Source organism: Panthera tigris, chromosome C1, assembly GCF_018350195.1.
Source record: "Panthera tigris isolate Pti1 chromosome C1, P.tigris_Pti1_mat1.1, whole genome shotgun sequence".
NCBI lineage: Eukaryota > Metazoa > Chordata > Mammalia > Carnivora > Felidae > Panthera > Panthera tigris.
The window spans coordinates 197,377,917-197,398,766 of record NC_056667.1 but is presented as its reverse complement, the minus strand read 5'-3'; the positions used below and the strand labels follow the sequence as shown (position 1 = coordinate 197,398,766).

At 34.8% G+C, this 20,850-nt stretch overlaps 2 protein-coding genes across 3 annotated transcripts in view; both read right to left on the bottom strand.

The window, feature by feature from the left end:
- VWC2L (von Willebrand factor C domain containing 2 like) overlaps window positions 1-816 on the bottom strand; it is a 155,844-nt gene extending 155,028 nt beyond the window's left edge. The window contains exon 1 of the mRNA XM_042998156.1: window positions 427-816. Coding sequence (XP_042854090.1) covers window positions 427-816 — 390 coding nt within the window. The remainder of the gene's footprint in view (window positions 1-426) is intronic.
- Window positions 817-4,467: 3,651 nt separating this feature from the next.
- Window positions 4,468-20,850, bottom strand: part of SPAG16 (sperm associated antigen 16) — a 1,018,955-nt gene continuing 1,002,572 nt past the window's right edge. For both annotated transcript variants that reach the window (XM_015539276.2, XM_042995277.1), the window contains one exon: window positions 4,468-4,829. In XM_015539276.2, coding sequence (XP_015394762.2) covers window positions 4,654-4,829 — 176 coding nt within the window. In that variant the 3' untranslated portion in view covers window positions 4,468-4,653. The remainder of the gene's footprint in view (window positions 4,830-20,850) is intronic.

Sequence of the window (20,850 nt, the reverse complement as noted above, 5' to 3'; positions counted from 1 at the left end):
TAGTTAAATGGCTCCAAACACAGGCAAATAGACCACACGCATGTGCGCAAGCAACACATGCATGCGCACACACACACACACACACAACTTTACAAAATTTAAACATTAAACACATAGTATACAAACAAAATGATTTCCCTCAGAAAACATACTTTGTAATAATAGAGAAGAAGTGATTAAGGGCAAAAAATGCTATTAAGCATACTCCATACTTCTGTAGGAAGAGGTTATTATTGTGAAAACTTATAGATATTGATCAACAAACCACTTGGTTATTTGCTGACCACAGTGGTACTTAGCTAACTGGAATCATATTGTAAATTAAAGGGAGATTTAAAAATAATTTCTTCCAACTTTAATGTAGTAATCTACTATGTATGTGGTATGAAAAGTTAGTACTCAATAAATATGGAGGGTAACTCATACCTTAAATTCCTCCAAGATTTTGTAATTTTTCCCATGATATTCACAAAAGTTTTTCACTTCTTTGCACTCAGGACAGCATCCATTGTGTTCCACTTTAGTACACTTTGGGTGAATTTTAGGGCATTCTGGCTGATCACAAACAGGTCCATCCAGAGCACAGACACATGGACAGTTGGAATGCCCTGGGAAAAATCGTTCTCCCAACTTGTATACAAAGCCGCTGTCATCCACACACCCTTTCCCTCGATAGTCATCAAAGATCAGATTGTCATTACTGGAGGTCTGGTCACCTTCATCAGCAGGATAGTCTTCATGACTGATGGCAGCAGAAGTGACTAATCCAAGGATGACCAACAGAAGTATGCAAGCTTCATGAATATGAAGAGCCATCCCCCTCCTCAAAGGCTTCTGGATGTGCTCCTAATATTAAATATACTCAGCTCCTTCCATGGGAATACAAGAGGGGTAGGCTGAAAATAAATATTTGAAAAGAATAATTTGACAAATATAGAGAGAATATGGATTTATGTAAGTCCATGTTCTTAACCTTTTTATTTGGAATCTATCTGAAAGATACTAAGACCTCAAATAGACTGAGTTCATGCAACTATCTACACTTTATTATAAAGTTTGGAGAGTTTATTCTTGGCATATAAGCATTAAAATTTGTCCATCATTTCACGTAGGAACCTTGGGCTTGAATTTGCCTTCTGAATTTCAAAGATCTGGCTATGTTTAAATTGTAAGAAGTGGTTTACTGAGCCTCAAAAGGTGATTACGAGTAGTTAAAAATGGCTCAAGAATGTCTTAATTCACATTCTCTATTATTCTTTGAAATGGATTAGTCAGTGATAGAATATATGCTACAATTATCTGTATAAAAACTAAGAGATTAGTGAGAAAACTTCTACTTCTAAAAGAAAGGGAAGAGACCAATAGTTGAATACAAATTACAATTGAGATGAGCTAGTATAAAGGCCTTCCTACTTGACACCCATAATTGGAGAACAACAATGATCTCAAATGGGATATTCATTTCAGAGATCATAAATCTGGATTTTAAAACATAGCTTAGACAAAAAAATAGTGCAACTATTCCATAGTGAATAAGGGAAAGAAAAATGTAAATAGTAAATAGTACACTACAACTCCATGTATTCAAAAGGATTTGCTAAAAATAAATGTATTTGTATTGTCCACAACTTTATTTTACTCAGGAAGTAAGCTCCTAGTGGGCAGGAATGATGTACTTGTGATTTTTTTTTAACAGGAATTTGAGTCTATTATTCATGGAATACTACTTGAATTAATTACTTCAATATAGTCTTGAAAATATACCCCTCTTTTGATATCTCAAACATATTTGATTTAGGCAATTTGCACAAAAATGCCAATATAAAACTGTTTATTGAAATTCCTTAAAATAATAATGAGTTGTTGCCATTCACAGAAAGTATAACTAATTAATTTGGTGACATTGACTCATGTAAACTTCACTTAGTGCTTGGTGTGCAGTGTTGGTAATGGGCTCCTATTTAAATGTTTAGAGTGACTAACTCATACAAAGGCTCTGGGGAAACTGTGACTTTAAAGAGTAATAAATAAAAAAAAAGTGTTGTTAGATAGTTCACTTGTCTATTTAAATTCTATTGGCTTTATGCCAATATTGCTAATATTGTATATAGGACATTTTCAGATCATTTATAAATGTTGTGTGTTCGTATACTTTCAGATTGTAAGGAGTAATGATCAATCATCTCTTTTCAGTATGACCTATACAGATGATAATTTAAAAACAACAAAAAGATAGCATTGGGACACTTCATCAACTATTATATTTGCATTTTAAGTAATATATGCAAATTATAAAAATAGTAAAATGGAAGGTAGTATATTTATGCCCTCCTTTAAGAGAAAGCTGCTTTCTGATATTAGAATTCCTTTTGGGTAGGTAATGATAAAGGAGATAGATTTATTTTAAAATATGTCAAAAATAATGAGTCATGACAGAACAAAAAAAGATGCAAACCTATAATTCTACTTGAGAAGCTGGAAGCTCCCTTTGACAAAGCATTTTTTTCCTTTAAATTACTACAGAGACCACAGACATAACAGAAGCTTCTGAAAAAAGCATAAATATATTTTACTGATTAAGGCATGCATTTATACATCTCTCACATATTTATAAAGTTTATCTTGGAAGAAAAGGAAGCTATTGTGCTTCCTTGTAGTATTCCAGTAGTGTCTGTCAATACATGCAAGATAAGCCATATAAAATACACATATCATTCTGCTTCAAAAGGACATAGAAAGAAATTGATCTCTTTGCAAGCTACAGGTAGGCATTAATGTATTGTGTTATGGTAAATGTAAACTTAAAGGTAAAAATAGGGGTATAATGGCTACTTTATATAAACCTTAAACGTGCTTTTATTATATGAAATACATTTTTAAATCTGCATGTAGAAAACAAGGTTTTCTTTTTAATATAACAAAGTTCCTAGGGTATTAAAAATTCCCTTTTCATAATAGAGCTGCTTTAGTGCAGTTAAAAACACTATTTAAGGGAAGAAATATTAGAGAAATCAAATAAAATGTTTATCTGAAGATTTTTAATAAGTAAGCAAACACTGCTAAACTGAGGATCACTTTCCAGCTAAACTTTCCCCCCTCCCCATATTGCTACATATGATTTTAAATGACTGCATCTATTTCTTTGAGAAAACAAACATAACTCATGTCATAAGATACACTTACCTAATCACTCTGGAGGGTAATGGTGGTGGTGGGAGTCATTGACCAACATGAACTAAAAGATCAGGTATGTTTTAGGAAAGCAGTTCCTCTTTAGTTATCCAAAGAATACATTTTCAGGCATGAATTAAAGGTAATCCATTCTCTCTACCTCCCATTTCAAAACACAGTCAAGAAGCAGTCTCCCGCCCTTCCAGAGAGAAACACAGCAGACACACATAAGAAAGATGCTTTGGACCTGTCTTCAGAATTCAAAGCAAGAAGCAATGCTGGTCCTGTAGAAATCCAGACCCCAGTAGCAGAATCATGTTGAACTTATATTTAGCATTTTCTCAGATCCTTCTATGAAATTTACCGGCTGATTACACCTCCTCCACACATGAGTTCACTTACACAGTGTTTGGTACGGCAGTAGAGGTGATTTGGCTAGGCTCTGAGGATCACAAACAGCAATAGCATGCTGTAGCTTAAAGCCCACTCCGCTGGCAGTACCATCAGCATCATCCACAATATGTTTCTTGAATCCCCTCTTACACACCAGAAAATACTAACTGTGGACGTGAAAGAAAGGAGCAACTTTAGCTGGGTTTCTGCATCACTGAGAGCAGTTTGCAGACTGCTGATTTGGAGCTCATTCGCCGGCAGCCGGGAATTCCTCAGCACCACGGACAGCGCCAACAACTGGCTTCAGAGCCCAGCACGGTTGAAATCCGGAGCTGCTGCTTTAGACCAGGCTAGAGTGTTCTCTAAAGCAGTCCCACTTTATACAGCTGATGCATGCATTAGGAGAGGGAAAGCCCTTTTACATACGAGATACTTATTGGTATTGAAATTACAATAAAAACACAAAACATTGTAATTATACCTAATGCATTCTTAGATGGGCTGCAGAGATGAAAGTTCCGGAAAAGCGTTGAATTTAGATTTAAGCCATCTGCAGTCTTGATTATTATTAATAGATAAGGCATAATCACTGTCAAAGAATCTGTGAAAACATATGCTCCCCGATTCTATTTGACCCTTTGGTTGCAGAAGGACTTTGCGTATGCTACATGATTAAACTTCAGGTCTTCCTGCAGCTTGGATTTGATTTAAAAAAAAAAAAAAAAAAAAAGTAGCCCTGTTCTGCAGTTTGTTCTCTAACATTCAAAATCAATCTCCTGTAATTCATCTAGTCTGTCATTAGGCGTCATTGTAAAGCTGTTTCTTTCAAACCCCTAGCAAAGATGCTCTGTCTCTAAATTCTTATCAAAATGGGAAAGAAAAAGAGACCCAGACACAAATAAATGAGCAAAAGTTATTTTTTTATTGGTAATAGTACGAGCAATAAAATACATGTCCAAAGCATGTTTGCAGGCAAATTGTAAATGTTACCTGCTTGCAATATTTAACCAGATATTTCCTGATTTGGTACTATGCAAGGTATTTTCAAGCCTTAAAGGGAATGCCCTCTGTAGTGGGATATGCTGACCGTCAAGACCACGTTCGAACGGTGCCGTCAGAACCTCCGGAAAACAAATACTCTCCGTCATGAGAAAACACGACTGTGTGAGCCTCACTCTCGTGGCCCATCAATTTGTGAATCTGCCCTGATTTAAGATCCAGCAAATGGATAACCCCATTGCCACTCGCCTGAGCTAAAACTCGACCTGAGAGAGAAAGAGAGAATATCAAAGTTTAATTTCAAGCAGTCATAGTTTATAAGCAATGGAAACAGTTTCAGTTGTAATTCAACACTCATGTTAGATGTCAGTCATTAGATATGAGCTCTCATCTGTGTAGGAAATAATTCCAGTCAAAATGAAGACATGCCAATGGTTAGATTATAAAAAGTTTAAAATAAGGAAGTAAAACATAATGCTCTACCTCCGTTATATGCAGAGGTCATCAAATGCCCTGCTACTCTCTTTATATTGGGAATTAGTAAAGAATTTTGAGAAGTTGAGGATGAAATCAACTGAGCAATGCAGGTTCATTTTTCAAGTCAATTATTTGTGAAAAAATGTCCAAAAGCATAGGTTCAAAATCTATGTCCCTATATAATGGATAATTTACATTTTCAACTTTGCATTATACTTTAACTTGTTATAATTATGCTAAATCTTTACTTAATTATAATATACATTTATGCTTTAAAAATTATGACACTTATGAACTTTCTTTTGGAGTTGGAGTGAAAATAGATACTCTCATTTAAAGGATGACTTAGGTTTTTTTACTCTAATTTAACATTCAAAATTATGTTAAACTAAATTTATATTGCATAAGAGCTAAATATAGCACAGAGTATTCTCATAATTTTTATACTGTATAATTTTTAGTGAATAATTTCCTTCAAGTGAAAAACATATCAGCAATCCAATGCTAATACTTTTATTAAAGTAGTAGCAAACTATCAGGAAGTTTAGAGGTAAGTAAAAATAATTGATTATCTAAATATGATTATCTAATCATACTTAGAAGGCATATTATTATTCCAGTAATAACATTTAAAATTAATTAAACTCTCAACATGTTAGATACTAGATTTAGTACCTAGTATATGAATAACTTCATATAATCCTTACAAGAATCTAATGATGAAGAAAATATTAACTTCATTATGTGATGAACAAAGAGAGGTTTGGAAAGGCAAAGTGTCTTGCTCAAGAGAACACGGAACGTATGGAGAGATCTATCATTTAATCACTTTGAATCCATAGCCTGGGATTTTAGTCATTGTGTTTTCCACATCCAGCATAGTATTATTATCAATGATGCCTTCTTGACAGATTGTAAGTAGGTGATACATTGTGAAAATAAAATTTTTGTTTCACAGTAAAAATTTTTTAATGATATTGTTGTAAAAGTCACAGTAAAATATTTAATCACAAATTATATTACAAATTGTCATGATTATTTCAAAAACAGAGAAAAGTTATAAAAGTAAAGCTAACCATGATAAATATGGCCTATTTGCAAACCTTTATAACTACTGGGCTACTTCATCTAGAACAAAGCCTGACACAGCAAAGATCCTTAGGATGGATTAGAGTGTCCAAAGAAGCAGATGCGAATATTTATTATAAACCCTCTTCTACAAGTCTTTGCTGACAGAGGCATTACATATGGATTCCACTTCTAGCCTCATTCTATAGACAATTGCTATTTGTGACTTTACTATTTTTCTTGTAGTCTTCATATAACAGCTGGGAAGAGGACAAATATTATTTTCTGTTTTTGAAACCAAACAGAATCAAAGTCCATAAAGAGAAAGGAAAAGATTTAGCTTTAAACAATTATCTTTTGTTGAAGTCAAATCTTTAACAATCATAATTAGGAACAGTTATTAATGTTCTTGGTAACTTCTGAAAGTTCAATAGAACAGAGAAAATAATACAAGAACCTAATGATAGGGTTATATAATTCAGCAGCACCATGCCTCAGGTTTTTCAAAATTTCATCTCTGATAGAACAGATTTTAGTCAGCAAGTTAATGGTGAGATTTTCAGGTTTACTTGAACTCATTTTCAGACGATTGCAAGATTGTGATTATATATATAAAATAACTCATTCCTAAAATGTGTGTAAATTTATAATCATGTTCAACTTCAAAGTATATACATTAGGGTCACCTGGTTGGCTCAGTTAGTCAAGCATCACACTCAATTTCCACTTAGGTCATGATCTCACAGTTTGTGAGTTCAAGCCCCACATGGGACCCTGGGCTGGCTGTGTGGAGCCTGCTTGGGATTCTCTCTCTTTCTCCCTCTCTCTCTTCCCCTCTCCCACTCACACTGTCTCTGTCTCTCTGAAAATAAATAAACTTAAAAAATTTTAAAAAAAAGTATATGAGTTATTACATGGCATACAATGTCTGACCTAAAATTAGCTTTACTGGGAATTGAAATGCTGAACTCTTTCTAGGCTAGAAGATTTTCCAAATTACTTATCAGAATGTGTCAGTTACTACACTAGTATCTAGTTGGTGTGAGAGAGAGATGGCACTCTCAAAAACAAAACAAAACAAAAAACAAAATCACAGTATGATTATTGATAGCATCTCTAGAAAATGGAGTATTTACAGACATGTGCATAAGTATCTTTCTAAATATCTTGGTGATTGGCAATGAAAAATAAATCATGATATAAATCATTTGTCTTTTTTTTTTTCAATGTCACAGTCTTAATGACAAATTTAGGAAGATTTATCCACAGCAAAACTTAATCAATGGAATAAAAATATGGTAGAAATAAAATTTTTAGCAGTATGATGACAATTTATGAAAATTTGTACTAATGCTTATATTAAAGTTAATATGCTTCCTTAAAAATGTGAAATAACAAAAAATGATAAATTATATATTTATACTTTAAATATTTGATTAAAATGTTATAACAAAATTTAACCAAAACAATTGTCATGCAACTTGTAATTCCTGAATAGATTATTTTAAATGTCATTTAGCATAGTATTTTAATAAGAATAATTATACCAAGTTGTGAATGCACATAACCCATAAACATCACATAGATTTAAAGTATCTAATTTAAAAACATAGAGTAGTTAACCAACACTGATTTAAAAATAGAAATAGCCAAGTTGATTCATAAATGTATTTTAAAATAAAATATAAAGATTTGAACATCTATTATATAAAAAATGACTTGCTTTGTTTCTTTTGTTAACATTTAAGTTTTTAGGATGACCAAACTTTTCACAGAATAGAAACAAAATAAGCAGGTGAAGAAGATTGACATAATTTTGTAACTGCTATTCTTTAATATAAATAACTTAGTATATATCAACAGAGTGCTTATTACTATCTCTTCATTCACACATCTCTGAAAAACTTAATCTGTATTTTTATTTACCAAGACTTCAGAATACTTTCTTATTGATTAAATCAGCATCTTCTTTGATGACCGATGAGGTTTGAATGAGGATTACGTGTGTGGGTATCCATTTTACTCTATCGGATGAATTTTCCAATTTCTTTTGGCTTAGAAGATAAGCAGTAAATTTTACCTACCCAAACTATTGCTCCGCTATTAAATGAGACAGCCAACCTTTGAAAATTAGTAGGTCTCTGAAATTTTAGTTCTAAAATTTTTTAAGCTTTATTTCTGAAAGAGAGAGAGAGAGAGAGAGAGAGAGAGAGAGAGAGAGAGAGAGAGGGAGAGCGCATGAGTGGGGGAGGAGCAGAGAGAGGGAGACACAGAATCCGAAGCAGGCTCCAGGCTCTGAGCTGTCAGCAGAGCCCGACGTGGGGTTCCAACTCACGAACCATGAGATCATGACCTGAGCTAAAGTAGGATGCTTAACCGACTGAGCCACCCAGTCGGGTGGTAAATATTTATATTTATTAATAAATATTATATTTATATTTATATAAATATATAAATGTGCTGATGGCATGGCTTCTTTATGCTTTGTTTAAAAGGTAAATTTTTGAAAAATATGTCTAATAGTGTCTTACACAAAGCCATCTCAATTGGATTTGGTATAAAAACTTGAATATTTGAATGCACCTACTTATTTAAGCTACATTAGCAATAGAATCTCTTGAAGAAGTTTATAGAATGAATTAGCTCATGAAAATCCAGTGGTAAAATTTTTTCTGGGTATATGCAATAACTTTGGATAAACCAACAAATTGGAAAGTCTTAATCCCATGCTAATAGAATGTGCAAATGAAATATTGGCACTTTTTCAAAGTGAAAAGTTTTTAATTCATTTTAGATACATATATGTGTGAAAACTCAATTTGATTTTAAGAATCTACACCTAGAAGAGCCAAGAGTTATTTTAAACTTTTTAACACTTGCCTGCTAACCAAGGCAAATTCTTAAGATTACAATATATTTTTTAATATATATATTTTTAATTTTGTAAATGTTTATTTATTTTTGAAAGAGAGAGAGAGACAGAGTATGAGCAAGGGAGGGGCAGACAGAAAGGGAGACACAGAATCTGAAGCAGGCTCCAGGCTGCAAGTTGTCAGCACAGAGCCTGACGTGGGATTTGAACCCTGGGAGATCATGACCTGAGCCAAAGTTGGACGCCCAACTGACTGAGCCACCCAGGCACCCCAAAAGATTTTATTTTTAAGTAATCTCTACATCCAACATGGAGATCAAATTCACAACCCAGAGATCAAGCCAGGCGTCTGAAGGCTATATTTTGACACCAATGGTGAAACTTGACACATTGAGTACTTAATCCCTGCTTGTTGCATAGGAGTTAAGATGTGATAAGACCCTTATGACATTTTTTTAAGTAGAAAGGATAGGAGTACGTTTGTTTGTCTTTCGGGTTTATCAGAAAGACATGAAACAATAGCTATCATTTATTGGGTATCTAGAGCACCACATGTTACCTCACATGTTCTGCATTTAACCCCGAGAGGTAGAGATAGATTCTCCCTTTTTAGCTAATGGAGAATGGGACTCAGAAAAGGTAAATCTGGAACTTTAGTCAAAATCTTTATTATTCAAAAAGTCTTGCTTCATTTCTTGCCTTAGTGTTTCTTCTATAAATTAAGATTCAGGTAAGTATGACACTTTGGGGCTTTTCTATGAATGCCACTGAATTTCATAGGTAAATAGGCTCTTAAGTTTAATGCTCGTGTTAATCTCATAAGTCTTTTATTCAGTGTTGATTTTACTACTTTATGGGACTCTAAAACTAAAACATCCATATTCTTGAGGGAGATATATGTATCTCCATTAATTCTTAAATATATAACCTTATAATGCATATATCATACATATTAAAAATCATACCCAACTGATAAAGATATTCATGTTAAATCCCTTCTCATATTTCTGTCAAAATTATCTTTTTAGTTCTTCCATTTCTGTTTTGGTACTATATTCTGTTTTCCAGACATCAAACTACAGTGACATTCATTTCTCAACTTTCTCCCTCTCCAACCTCAGCCCAAGTTCTATCCATTCATTTTTACTAACTTTCTACAGTTTGCTAATTTTCAGCTGTTACGTTCACAGAATGACAAGTCCTTGTTTTTATTTGTCACCGCCACTGAAATGGTACACCAAATGATCATTTTTATTACCATTTCTTTACTTTAAAATCTACATATATTAACTCGTAAGGTGTTTCTTCAGTAATGTCCCTCCTATTTTAAAATACCATAAATTTTAATAGAACAACACCAAAAGCAGCAGCAGCAACAAAGAGACTCCTTACAACTCTGACATGCTCAGGTTTTGTTTTATTTATTTATTTATTTAAATTTTTAAAAAAATATTTATTTTGTTTTTGAGAGAGAATGCACAGAAGTGAGAGAGGAAGGGAAAGAGAGAGAGACAGAGTTTCCCAAGTGGGCTCCACACTGACAGCAGTGAGCCGGATGTGAGGTTCAAACTCACAAATTGCAAGATCATGACATGAGCTGACACCACCCAGGTGCCCCTTTCAGGCTTTTATATTCAAACATCTCTTTTTGCAAATGAACAGCTGAGATGAATGACTTTCCCAAGGCAAGAAAAAGTATTTATGGCAGTTGAAGAACCTGGTTGAAATCAGATCTTTGACTCCCAAATCTGTGCTCTTTTTACTATCGCCTTCTGACACTGAATAATGTTGTAGTATCTTAGCATGACTTTTAAGACCTCTATACTCCAAATTGGCATTTATTTAATCAAATACACTTTTACATGAACCCTATATTCTCCATCAAATGATTTGCCACCATTTCTTGCATTTATTTTTCACCTCCCCATCTTTGGATTATTGCTTCTGTTATTCCCTCTGGTGAAATATTTTTCTTAGCTATTTCCATGGTCCCCAACCATATCTTCATAATAAAAGTGAACCCATTTGTTAAGTCCCAGTTCAAAATGACTTTCTTCTTCTTGTTGATATAAGACATCTCTAGTGGAGATCTTCCTTTTCTGAACATTCATTTCATTTTATTCATGCCATTCATATGTAATAAGATGCCACAATAAATATATGTTAGCTGTGTATTTGTCTTACCTTCTTAACTTTGTAATTACTTGGGAACAGGGACATGCCATATTTTTGCATTCCCCTCCCAGCTGAGGGGAATGAGTACAACATAGGCTGTTGTACTCAATCCTCAGTATTAGTAGTAACATTTTTCACAATTAAATATTTTAGTCTTTGTTATCTGCCAAGCACTGTTCTAAGTCCTTTATACATGTTATCTCATTTTATCCTTACAACCCTATGGGGTAGATATATACCAGGACATTCCACTATAGCATATGTGACTCACATGCAGCTATTGAGCACTTGAAATACTTAAGCACTTGCAGCATACTGAAATATGCAGTAATTGTAAAATGTTCAGCAGATTTCGGACTTGAGGAACAAAATGCAAAATATTTTATTAATTTTGTTTTGATTACATGTGATGAAATGTATTATAAAATTAATTTCACCTATTTTTTAAAAGCATGGCTACTAAAAATTTTTAATTATGTATGTGGTTCATATTATATTTCTATTGGACAGTGCCAGCACATATCTTACTTCATACAAGAAGAAAATGAGGCTTAGAGAGATGAAAGTGACTTCTCCAAGGCCACACAGCTTATAAGTAGTGGAGTCTGGACTTGAGGGCTATATGACTCCAAAGCTCATGCTCTCATCATTTACATCATACGCTAATACCTCGGATGAATTTTTACTGATTGGCTCAATATTGTCCCTCCTACTGTGATTAAGCTTCCTTTACTAAAATGCAATATGAGTCAGAGTAAACATCTCTTGGGTGTTGTCGCTCCAGTTTCCAGCTAAATATGTGCTTGCTCCTAGGAATACTTTAAAGTTAATTTCTATTTAAGTAAAAGAAATATTTCAAAATTTCATTTCTGTGGTTACCCTAATGGCACTTATTGACTCCAAGAATCTTACTGTACAATTAGCTTCCTGGGAATAAGGGTGGGGGTGCTTAGAAAAGCAGCTTTTATTCTTGTAGCACTCAGAGTCCATCCATGTACCCGACATTCAACAGTGCCTTAGTGAGCAAATATCAAAACAAATCAAACACAAAAAAATACCTCCACAACTTCAGATAAGTGTTTTATATGTGTTTTGTATTTTATATGTTATAAAAATTTATCATGTCATTTTTGCTCTAGAGGAAACAAAAACAAGAATATAGCTTCCTTCTGATGCTTATTTGACTAACCTTGTCTCAGACTCTCCTAAACAGTATTTTTGAATATAGTTAATATATTTTTCCCAATTCCTTACACAGGTTATTCATGGAATGAGAAATTTCTTGTTTTGTTGAAAGATGTCAACTTAATTTCTTTTACCTGAAGGATATCTTCAGAATTACAGACAAAGCTAAGTTGTTAGATTGATAAAATTATCTAAGGGAGAGTTATTGGGAACTCAGTTGTCAATATGACAATTCATATTCCCTGAAATTGCAAATAAAAATTGAGATGCATAAAACATTTTTTAAGAATTCTCATAAATATACAGCATTATATTAGTTTCAGGTATACAATACAGTGATTCAACAATTCTATACATTACTCAGTGCTCATCATGAGAGCACTCTTAATCCCCCCTTCACTGATTTCACCCATCCTCCCACCCACCTCCCCTCTGATAACCATCAGAATGTTCTCTACACCATTGTTCTCTATGATTAAAAGTCTGTTTTTTGCTTTGTTTCCCTTTTTCTTTGTTCATTTGTTTTTTCTTAAATTCCACATATGGATGAAATCATATGGTGTTTGTTTTTCTCTAATTGACTTATTCTGCTTAGCATTTTACCTTCTAGATCCATTCATGTTGTTGCAAATAGCAAGATTTCATTCTTTTTAATGGCTAAATAATAATCCATCCTGTGCATGCATGTGTGTGTGTGTGTGTGCTTTATCCATTCATCTATTTTTATACATTCATCTATTTTTTTTTCTTTATGCATTCATCTATTGATGGACACTTGGGCTGCTTCCATAATTTGGCTGTTGTAAATAATGCTGTAATAGTGTAAATAATGCAAAGAACATAGGGGCACATGTATCTTTTCAAATTAGTATATCTGTATTATTTGAGTAATACCCAGTAGTGGAATTACAAGATCATATGCTGGTTCTATTTTTAATTTTTTGAGGAAACTCCACACTGTTTCCCACAGTGGCTGCACTAGTTTATACTCCCACCAACAGTGCATAAGGATTCCTTTTTCTCCACACCTTTGTGAATACTTGTTGTTTCTTGTGTTTTTGATTTGAGCCATTCTGGCAGGTGTGAATTGATATCGCATTCTGTTTTTGATTTGCATTTCTCTGATGATTAGTAACGTTGAATGGTGTTTCATGTGTCTGTTGGCCATCTGTATCTTTGGAGAAATGTCTGTTAATGTCTCCTGTCCATTTTTAATTGGGTTTTATTTTATTTTTTGGTGTTGTGTTATATAAGTAAGTTCTTTATATATTTTGGCTACTAACCCTTTATCAGATATGTCATTTGTAACTATCTTCTCCCATTCAGCATGCTGCTTTTTAGTTTTGTTGATTATTTCCTTTTCTGTGCAGAAACTTTTTATGTAGTCCCAATAATTTATTTTTGCTTTTGTTTCCCTTACCTCAGGAGACATATTTAGAAGGATGTTGCTATGACCAACATCAGAGAACTTACTGCCTGTGCTCTCTTTTAGAATTTTCATGGTTTTGGGTCTCACATTTAGGTCTTTAATCCATTTTGACTTCATTTTTGTGTATGGTGTTAAGAAAGTGGTCCAGTTTTATTCTTTTGTATGTAGCTGTCTAGTTTTTCCAACACCATTTGTTGAAGAGACTGTCTTTTTTCCACTCCATATTCTTGCCTCTTTTGTTGAAGATTAATTGACCATATATTCACGAGTTTATTTCTGGACTCTCTATTCTGTCCCATTGATCTATGTGTCTGTTTTTGTGCCAGTACTATACTGTTCTGGTTACTACAGCTTTGTATACTATAAAATATATTGAAATCTAGGATTGTGAAACTTCCATCTTCATTATTATTTTTAATATTTTAATTTTTAAATGTTTATTATTCAGGGGGGGAAGGGAGAGAGAGAGAGACTGAGTATGAACACGGAGGGGCAAAGAGAAAGGGAGACACAGAATCAGAATCCAAAGCAGGCTCCAGACTCCGAGCTGTTAATACAGAACCTGATGTGGGACTCGAACTCATGGACCGCGAGATCATGACCTGAGCTGAAGTCAGATGCTGAGCCAACTGAGCCACCCAGGAGCTCCTGTTCTTCCTTTCAAGATTGCTTTGGCAATCTTTGGAGTCTTTTGTGGTTCCATGCAAATTTTAAGATTGTTCCAGTTCTGTCAAAAATGCTATTGGTATTTTGATAGGGATTGGATTAAATCTGTAGATTGCTTTGGGTAATATGAGCATTTTAACAATATTTGTTCTTCCAACCCAGGAGCATGGAATATCTTTCCATTTCTTTGTGTCATCTTCAATTTCTTTCATCAGCATTTCATAGTTTTCAGAGTACAGATCTTTTACCTCTTGGTTAAGTTTATTCCTAGGTTTGTTTTTTTTTAATTTTTATTTTTGGTGCAATTGTAAATGGGATTCTTAATTTCTCTTTTTGTTGCTTCATTATTAGTGTATAGAAATGCAAGAAATTTCTGTATATTGATTTTATATTCTGCCACCTTACTGAATTCATTTATCAGTTCTAAGTAGTTTTTTGGTGGAGGCTTTAGGGTTTTCTCTATATAGTATCATGTCATCTGCAAATAGTGAAAGTTTCATTTCTTCCCCACCAATTTACATGCGTTTTCTTTATTCCTTCCTTCCTTTTTCTCTTCCTTCCTTCCTTCCTTCCTTCCTTCCTCCCTCCCTCCCTCCCTCCCTCCCTCCCTCCTTCCTTCCTTCCTTCCTTCCTTCCTTCCTTCCTTCCTTCCTTCCTTCCTTCCAAGTGCTCTGGCTAGGACTTCTAGTACTGTGTTGAAGAAAAGTGTTGAGTGTGGACATTCTTAACTTGTTCTTTATCTTAGCAGAAAATGTCTCCATTTTTCACCATTAAGTATGATGTTAACTGTGAATTTTTTATATGGCCTTTATCATGTTTAGGTATGTTCCCTCTAAATCTACTTTGTTGAGGGTTTTTATCATAAATGGATATTGTAAATGTCAAATTCTTTTTCTGCATCTGTTGACATCATATGATTTTTATTCTTTCTCTTGTTGATGTGATGTATCATGTCGTTTGCTTTGAGATTATTGAACCACTCTTTCACCTTGAGAATAAATCCCAGTTGATCATGTTGAGAGATTTTCTTAAAATGTATTGTTGGATTCAGTTTGCTAATATGTTGTTGAGGATTTTAGCATCTATGTTTATCAGAGATAACTTCCCTGTAGTTCTCTTTTGTTGTTGTTGTTGTGGTTTTTTTTTCTGGTTTTACTATCTGGTTCTTTATCTGGTTTTACTATCAGGTTAATGCTAGCCTCAGAATGAATTTAAAAGCTTTCCTTCTCTTCTATATTTGGAACAGTTTAAGAAGAACAGGTATTGAATCTTCATTAAATGGTTGCTAGAATTCACCTGTGAAGCCATCTGGTCACAGATTTGTTTGTTGGGAGTTTTTATTTATTTATTATTATTAATGATTAAATTTCAGTGCTGGTAATCTATCTGTTCAAATTTCTATTTTTTCCTGATTGAGTTTTGGGAGGTTCTGTTTCTATGACTATATCCTAGGTTGTCCAATTTGTTGGCATATACTTTTCCATAATATTTTCTTACAATCCTTTGTATTTATGTGATCTTCATTGTTATTTCTCCTCTTTCATTTCTAATTTTGTTTATTTGAATCATCTCTCTCTTTTTTTAATGTATCTGGCTAAAGGTATCAATTTTGTTTATCTTTTCAAAAAACAGGTCCTGGTTTCATTGATGTATTCTATCATTTTTTTTAGTTTCTATTTCATTTACTTCTGCTCTAATCTTCTATATTTTCTTTCTTCTACTGGTTTTGGGTTTTGTTTTTTCTTCTTCTATCTCCTTTAGGTGTAAGTTTCAGTTGTTTATTTGAGATTTTTCGTGCTTCTTAAGGTAGGCATATATTGATATAAACTTCCCTCTTAGGACAGCTTTTGCTGTATCCCAAAGATTTTGGACTGTTGTGTTTTCATTGTCATTTGACTCCATGTATTTTAAAAAATTTCCTCTTTGATTTCTTAGTTGAACTATTCATTGTTTAGTAGCATGTTATTTAACCTCCATGTATTTGTGTTCTTTCCAGATTTTTTTCTTGTGATTGATTTCTAGTTTCATAGTGTTGTGGTTGGAAAAGATGCATAGTATGATTGATCTTTTTTAATTTGTTGAGACTTGATTTGTGGACTAATTTGTGATCTATTCTGCATAATGTTCTATGAACACTTGAAAAGCATGTGTATTCTGCTGTTTTAGGATGGAATATTCTGAATATAACTGTTAGATCCATCTGGCCCAAAGTATCATTCAAAGCCAATGTTTTCTTGTTGGTTTTCTGCTTGGATGATCTATCCATTGATATAAGTAGAGTGTTAAAATCTCCTACTATTACTATATTATAATCAATACTTATTTTATGTTTGTTATTAACTGCTTTAGGTATTTGGGTGCTGCCCATGTTGGATGCGTAAATATTTACATTGTTATATCTTATTGGATTGTTCCCTTTAGGATTATATAGTGTCCTTCTTTTTCTTTTGTTGCAGCCTTTTTTTTACAGTCTATTTTATCTGATACAAGTTTTGCTACCCTGGCTTTCTTTTCACTTCCATTTGCATAGTAAATGCTTTTCCATCCCTTTACTTTCAATCTGAGTGTGACTTTAATTCTGAAATGTTTCTTTTTTCATTATTTTTTTTTAATGTTTATTTTTGAGAGAGAGAGAGAGTAGGGGAGGAACAGAGAGAGAGAGAGAGAGAGAGGGAGATACAGAATCTGAAGCAGGCTCCACGCTCTGAGCTGTCAGCACAGAATCTGACACTGGGCTCAAACCCACAAACTACGAGATCATGACCTGAGCTGAAATCAGCCACCTAACCAACTGAGCCACCCAGGAGCCCCTGAAATAAGTCTCTTGTAGGCAGCATTTAGATGACTCTTGCTTTTTTATCCATTTTGTCACCTTATAACTTTTGATTGGAGCACTTAGTCCATTTAAATTTGTTTATTTATTTTGAGAGAGAGAGTGTGGGAGGGGCAAAGTGAGAGGTAGAGAATCCCAAACAGGCTCTGCCCCCTCAGTGCAGAGCCCAGTGTGGGGCTTGAACTCACGAACCATGAGATTATAACCTGAGCTGAAACCAAGAGTTGAACACTTAACCGAGTGAGCCATTCAGACACCCGACATTTAGTCCATTTAAATTCAAAGTAATTATTGATAAGTGTGTATAGACTGCCATTTTGTTACTTATGACTGTTTTTTAGTTCTATTTCTTCTCTTGCTCTTTTCTCTCACAGTTTTCTGGCTTTCTTTAGTGACATTGATTCTTTTCCATTTATTTTTTGCATATCTATTACTGTTTTTTGATTCATGGTTACCATTAGGTTTTTGATTTATGGTTACCATTAGGTTTGCATATGATATCTTGTGCATATAGCCGTCTAAATTAAGCTGATGGTTATTTAACTTTGAATCCATTCTTCTCTCCTCCCTACATTTTAGGTATATGGTGTCATACTTCACATCCTTTTATATTGTGAATTCCTTGGCTGATGTTTATAGCTATACCTAATTTTACTGCTTTTGTGCTTCCTATTTTTTTTTTACTATTACCTATGGTCTTTCCTTTCTGTTCAAAAAGTTCCCTTTAACGTTTCTTGTAGGGCTGGTTTAGTGGCCATGAATTTCTTTCTTCATCTCTGATTGGTCCTTTTTAATGTTTTTTCTTTGTTAAGGGTCTCACCGAGGGCCTCCACTCTTTTCTCCAGTCTATTGAGTATCTTTACAACCATTGCTTTAAATTTTCTATCAGGCATGCTACTTATCTCTGTTTTATTTAGTTCTCTTGCTGTGATTTTGTCCTGTTCTTTCATTTGGGACATATTCCTCTGTCTCCTCATTTTGCCTAACTCTGTGTCTGCTTTTATGTGTAAGAAAAGTCAGCTACATCTCTTGCTCTTGAAAATAGTGACCTTATAAAGAAGAGGTACTGTAGTGCCCTACAGTGGAGTTCCCCTGTTCACTAGAATCTGGTGCTTCAAGGGTGTCTCCTATGTGTGTTGCATTCACCATACTGTTGTGGCTTAGCTGCATTTGCCTTCAGTTTAGTCATCTGCAATGGCTTTCTTTGCCTGTTATATGCAGAGTTTTGTGCCTGTGTTATTTATGGGCCAGTCTAGGGCTACCTTGGGCTTGAGTTGAGTCAGAACAGGCATTTGCTAGAGATGCAATAGCACAGAACTGCAGGGTACTTTCCCTGAGTTGTCCCCTGAGAAGCTTTTGTTTGTGGAGAAGGCCTGCAGTCAGATGTTATCTGTTCCCAGTCCATATTTGGGGCTGCATTTGGACTGGTGTGTGTGGTTATCTTTTCCTATTCCAGGGGCAAGAGTCACATTGGAATGGTGCTGGTCCTTGTCAGGGCTGCTTGCATATTGCCAGCTTGTGGTGTCACTTTGGAAGGGCTCCTGCCAAGGAAATATTGGAAATGTGGGATGCACATTGCCAACAAGGTCTGCCCTGATCTGCTGCAGGAGGGGACTTGAAGTTGCCTGACGGAGGCAGGCAGGGTTGGAGGGGGAAAATCTGCAAAAGTGTACAGGGATGGGGCATACAGTGTTAGCAGTGTTTGCTGTGGGAGGAGACCTGGAGTTTTGTCCTGGCTAGAGGGGGTGTGTCTGTAGGAGAACACAGGGGTCAGAGCATGCTGATATAGCAAGTTAGTGAGTTAGGTGGAAAGTGTTGGTGCTATGTGAATTCCTGCAGGTGGCCTTGTATCTAGATTGAGGAGCAGGGAAGGGAAATTGCACTCACTAGCTCCCTTGTTCCTGGAGAAGTTTTCTAACAATTCCCATTCCTCCAGCACACACTCTGAGATGATTAAACAAATCTGCCTCCCATATACCCCAGGCAATTTTCAAACTGCTGCTTCCATACAGTATCTCTGTGGGGCTATTATTTGTGCTGTCTTTTTAAGGGCAGAGATTCAGTTTCCTATTGTCTTCCAATATCAGAGCCAAGCCAGATTATTGTAAAGTTCCAGGGGGGTTAAACCCCACTGATTGTAAGTACTTGTGAAATTATGTCCCTCTGGTTTTCCAAGCCAAATGTTATAGGGATTTATTTTCCTGTGTGGGTTCCTGTTGCCTGGGGTGCCTGGTATGAGGGTCTGTTTCTCTCCCCTCTCTGCAACCACCGTGTTCCTCATGTGGACAGTCCCACAGGTACTTTTATCTCCTGACCACATCTCTGCCCTTCCTACACTATTCAATGTGGCCTCTTCTCTATATTTAGTTATGGAATCTGCCCTGCCAATCTTCAGGTCATTTTCTGGGTTATTTACATTGATGTAACCAGTTGTATTTGTGGGATGAGGGGGCTTAGAATCCTCCTACTCCACCATCTTCTCTCTCTCCCTCACGTAGAACAGGTGAATAAAATAAATTTGTAGTTAAGTCTTGCAAAGATAGTGGTTCAGTAACACTTTCCAAGGTGGTATATTTACTAGCAAAAATGATGCCATTTGTAATGGAACATTTAAATAAGGAAAACAGGTAGTGTAAGTTTTAAAATTTACTAAATAATATTGATAGGAATCTTTGATTTTTCTTTTTTTAATCTTTATTTATTTTAGAGACAAAGACAGAGAGACAGAGACAGAGAACAAGCAAGGGAGGGGCAGGGAGAGAGGGAGATGCAGAATCTAAAGCAGGTCCAACCTCTGAGCTGTCAGCCCAGAGCCCGATGTTGGGCTCCAACCAATGAACCTTGAGATCAGGACCTGAGCTGAAGTCTGATGCTCAACCAACTGAGCCACCCAGGTGCTCCTTTATTAGAGGAGTAATTCAGTACACTAGTAAATGTATTTAAAGCTGAGATTCTTTGAAAGTTGAGCTTATTTGGAAAAGTCTTTCATTGAATAACTTACCCAATGAGCCATCAGTTATCAGGTACTATTAGCTAAGGCAACTGTAACTTCACATATTTTTTTTTAAGTTTATTTACCTATCTTGAGAGAGAGAGAGAGTGAGTGAGCACAAGCAGGAAGGGGTAGAGAGAAGCAGAAACAGAACCCCAAGCAGAATCTGCGCTGATGGCACAGAGCTAGATGCAGGGCTTGGACCCATGAACCTCAGATCATGACCTGAGTTGAGATCAAGAGTCTGACGCTTAACCCACTGAGCCATTCAGGTACCCCTAGTTTCACATATTGTTTGGGTCAAGTGAATAGAATCCTATTTAATGAAATTAATTAAATGCTATATATTGAAACTATAAGCTTATTGTTTAGAAAGTTAACTTAGAAGACACACTTTTCTTATTACCCTGTGTTTGTACACTTATATTTAAAAAAAAAGGGTCACAAAATTCACTTATAAATATATCATGTTACAAAATATAATTTGACAGCAGTATTATGAGTCAACAGTTGCCTAAAACTGTGCAGTTTTCTATTATGTCATCAAGAATAACATCATTCTGGATTAAACACATATGTCTGCATGAATG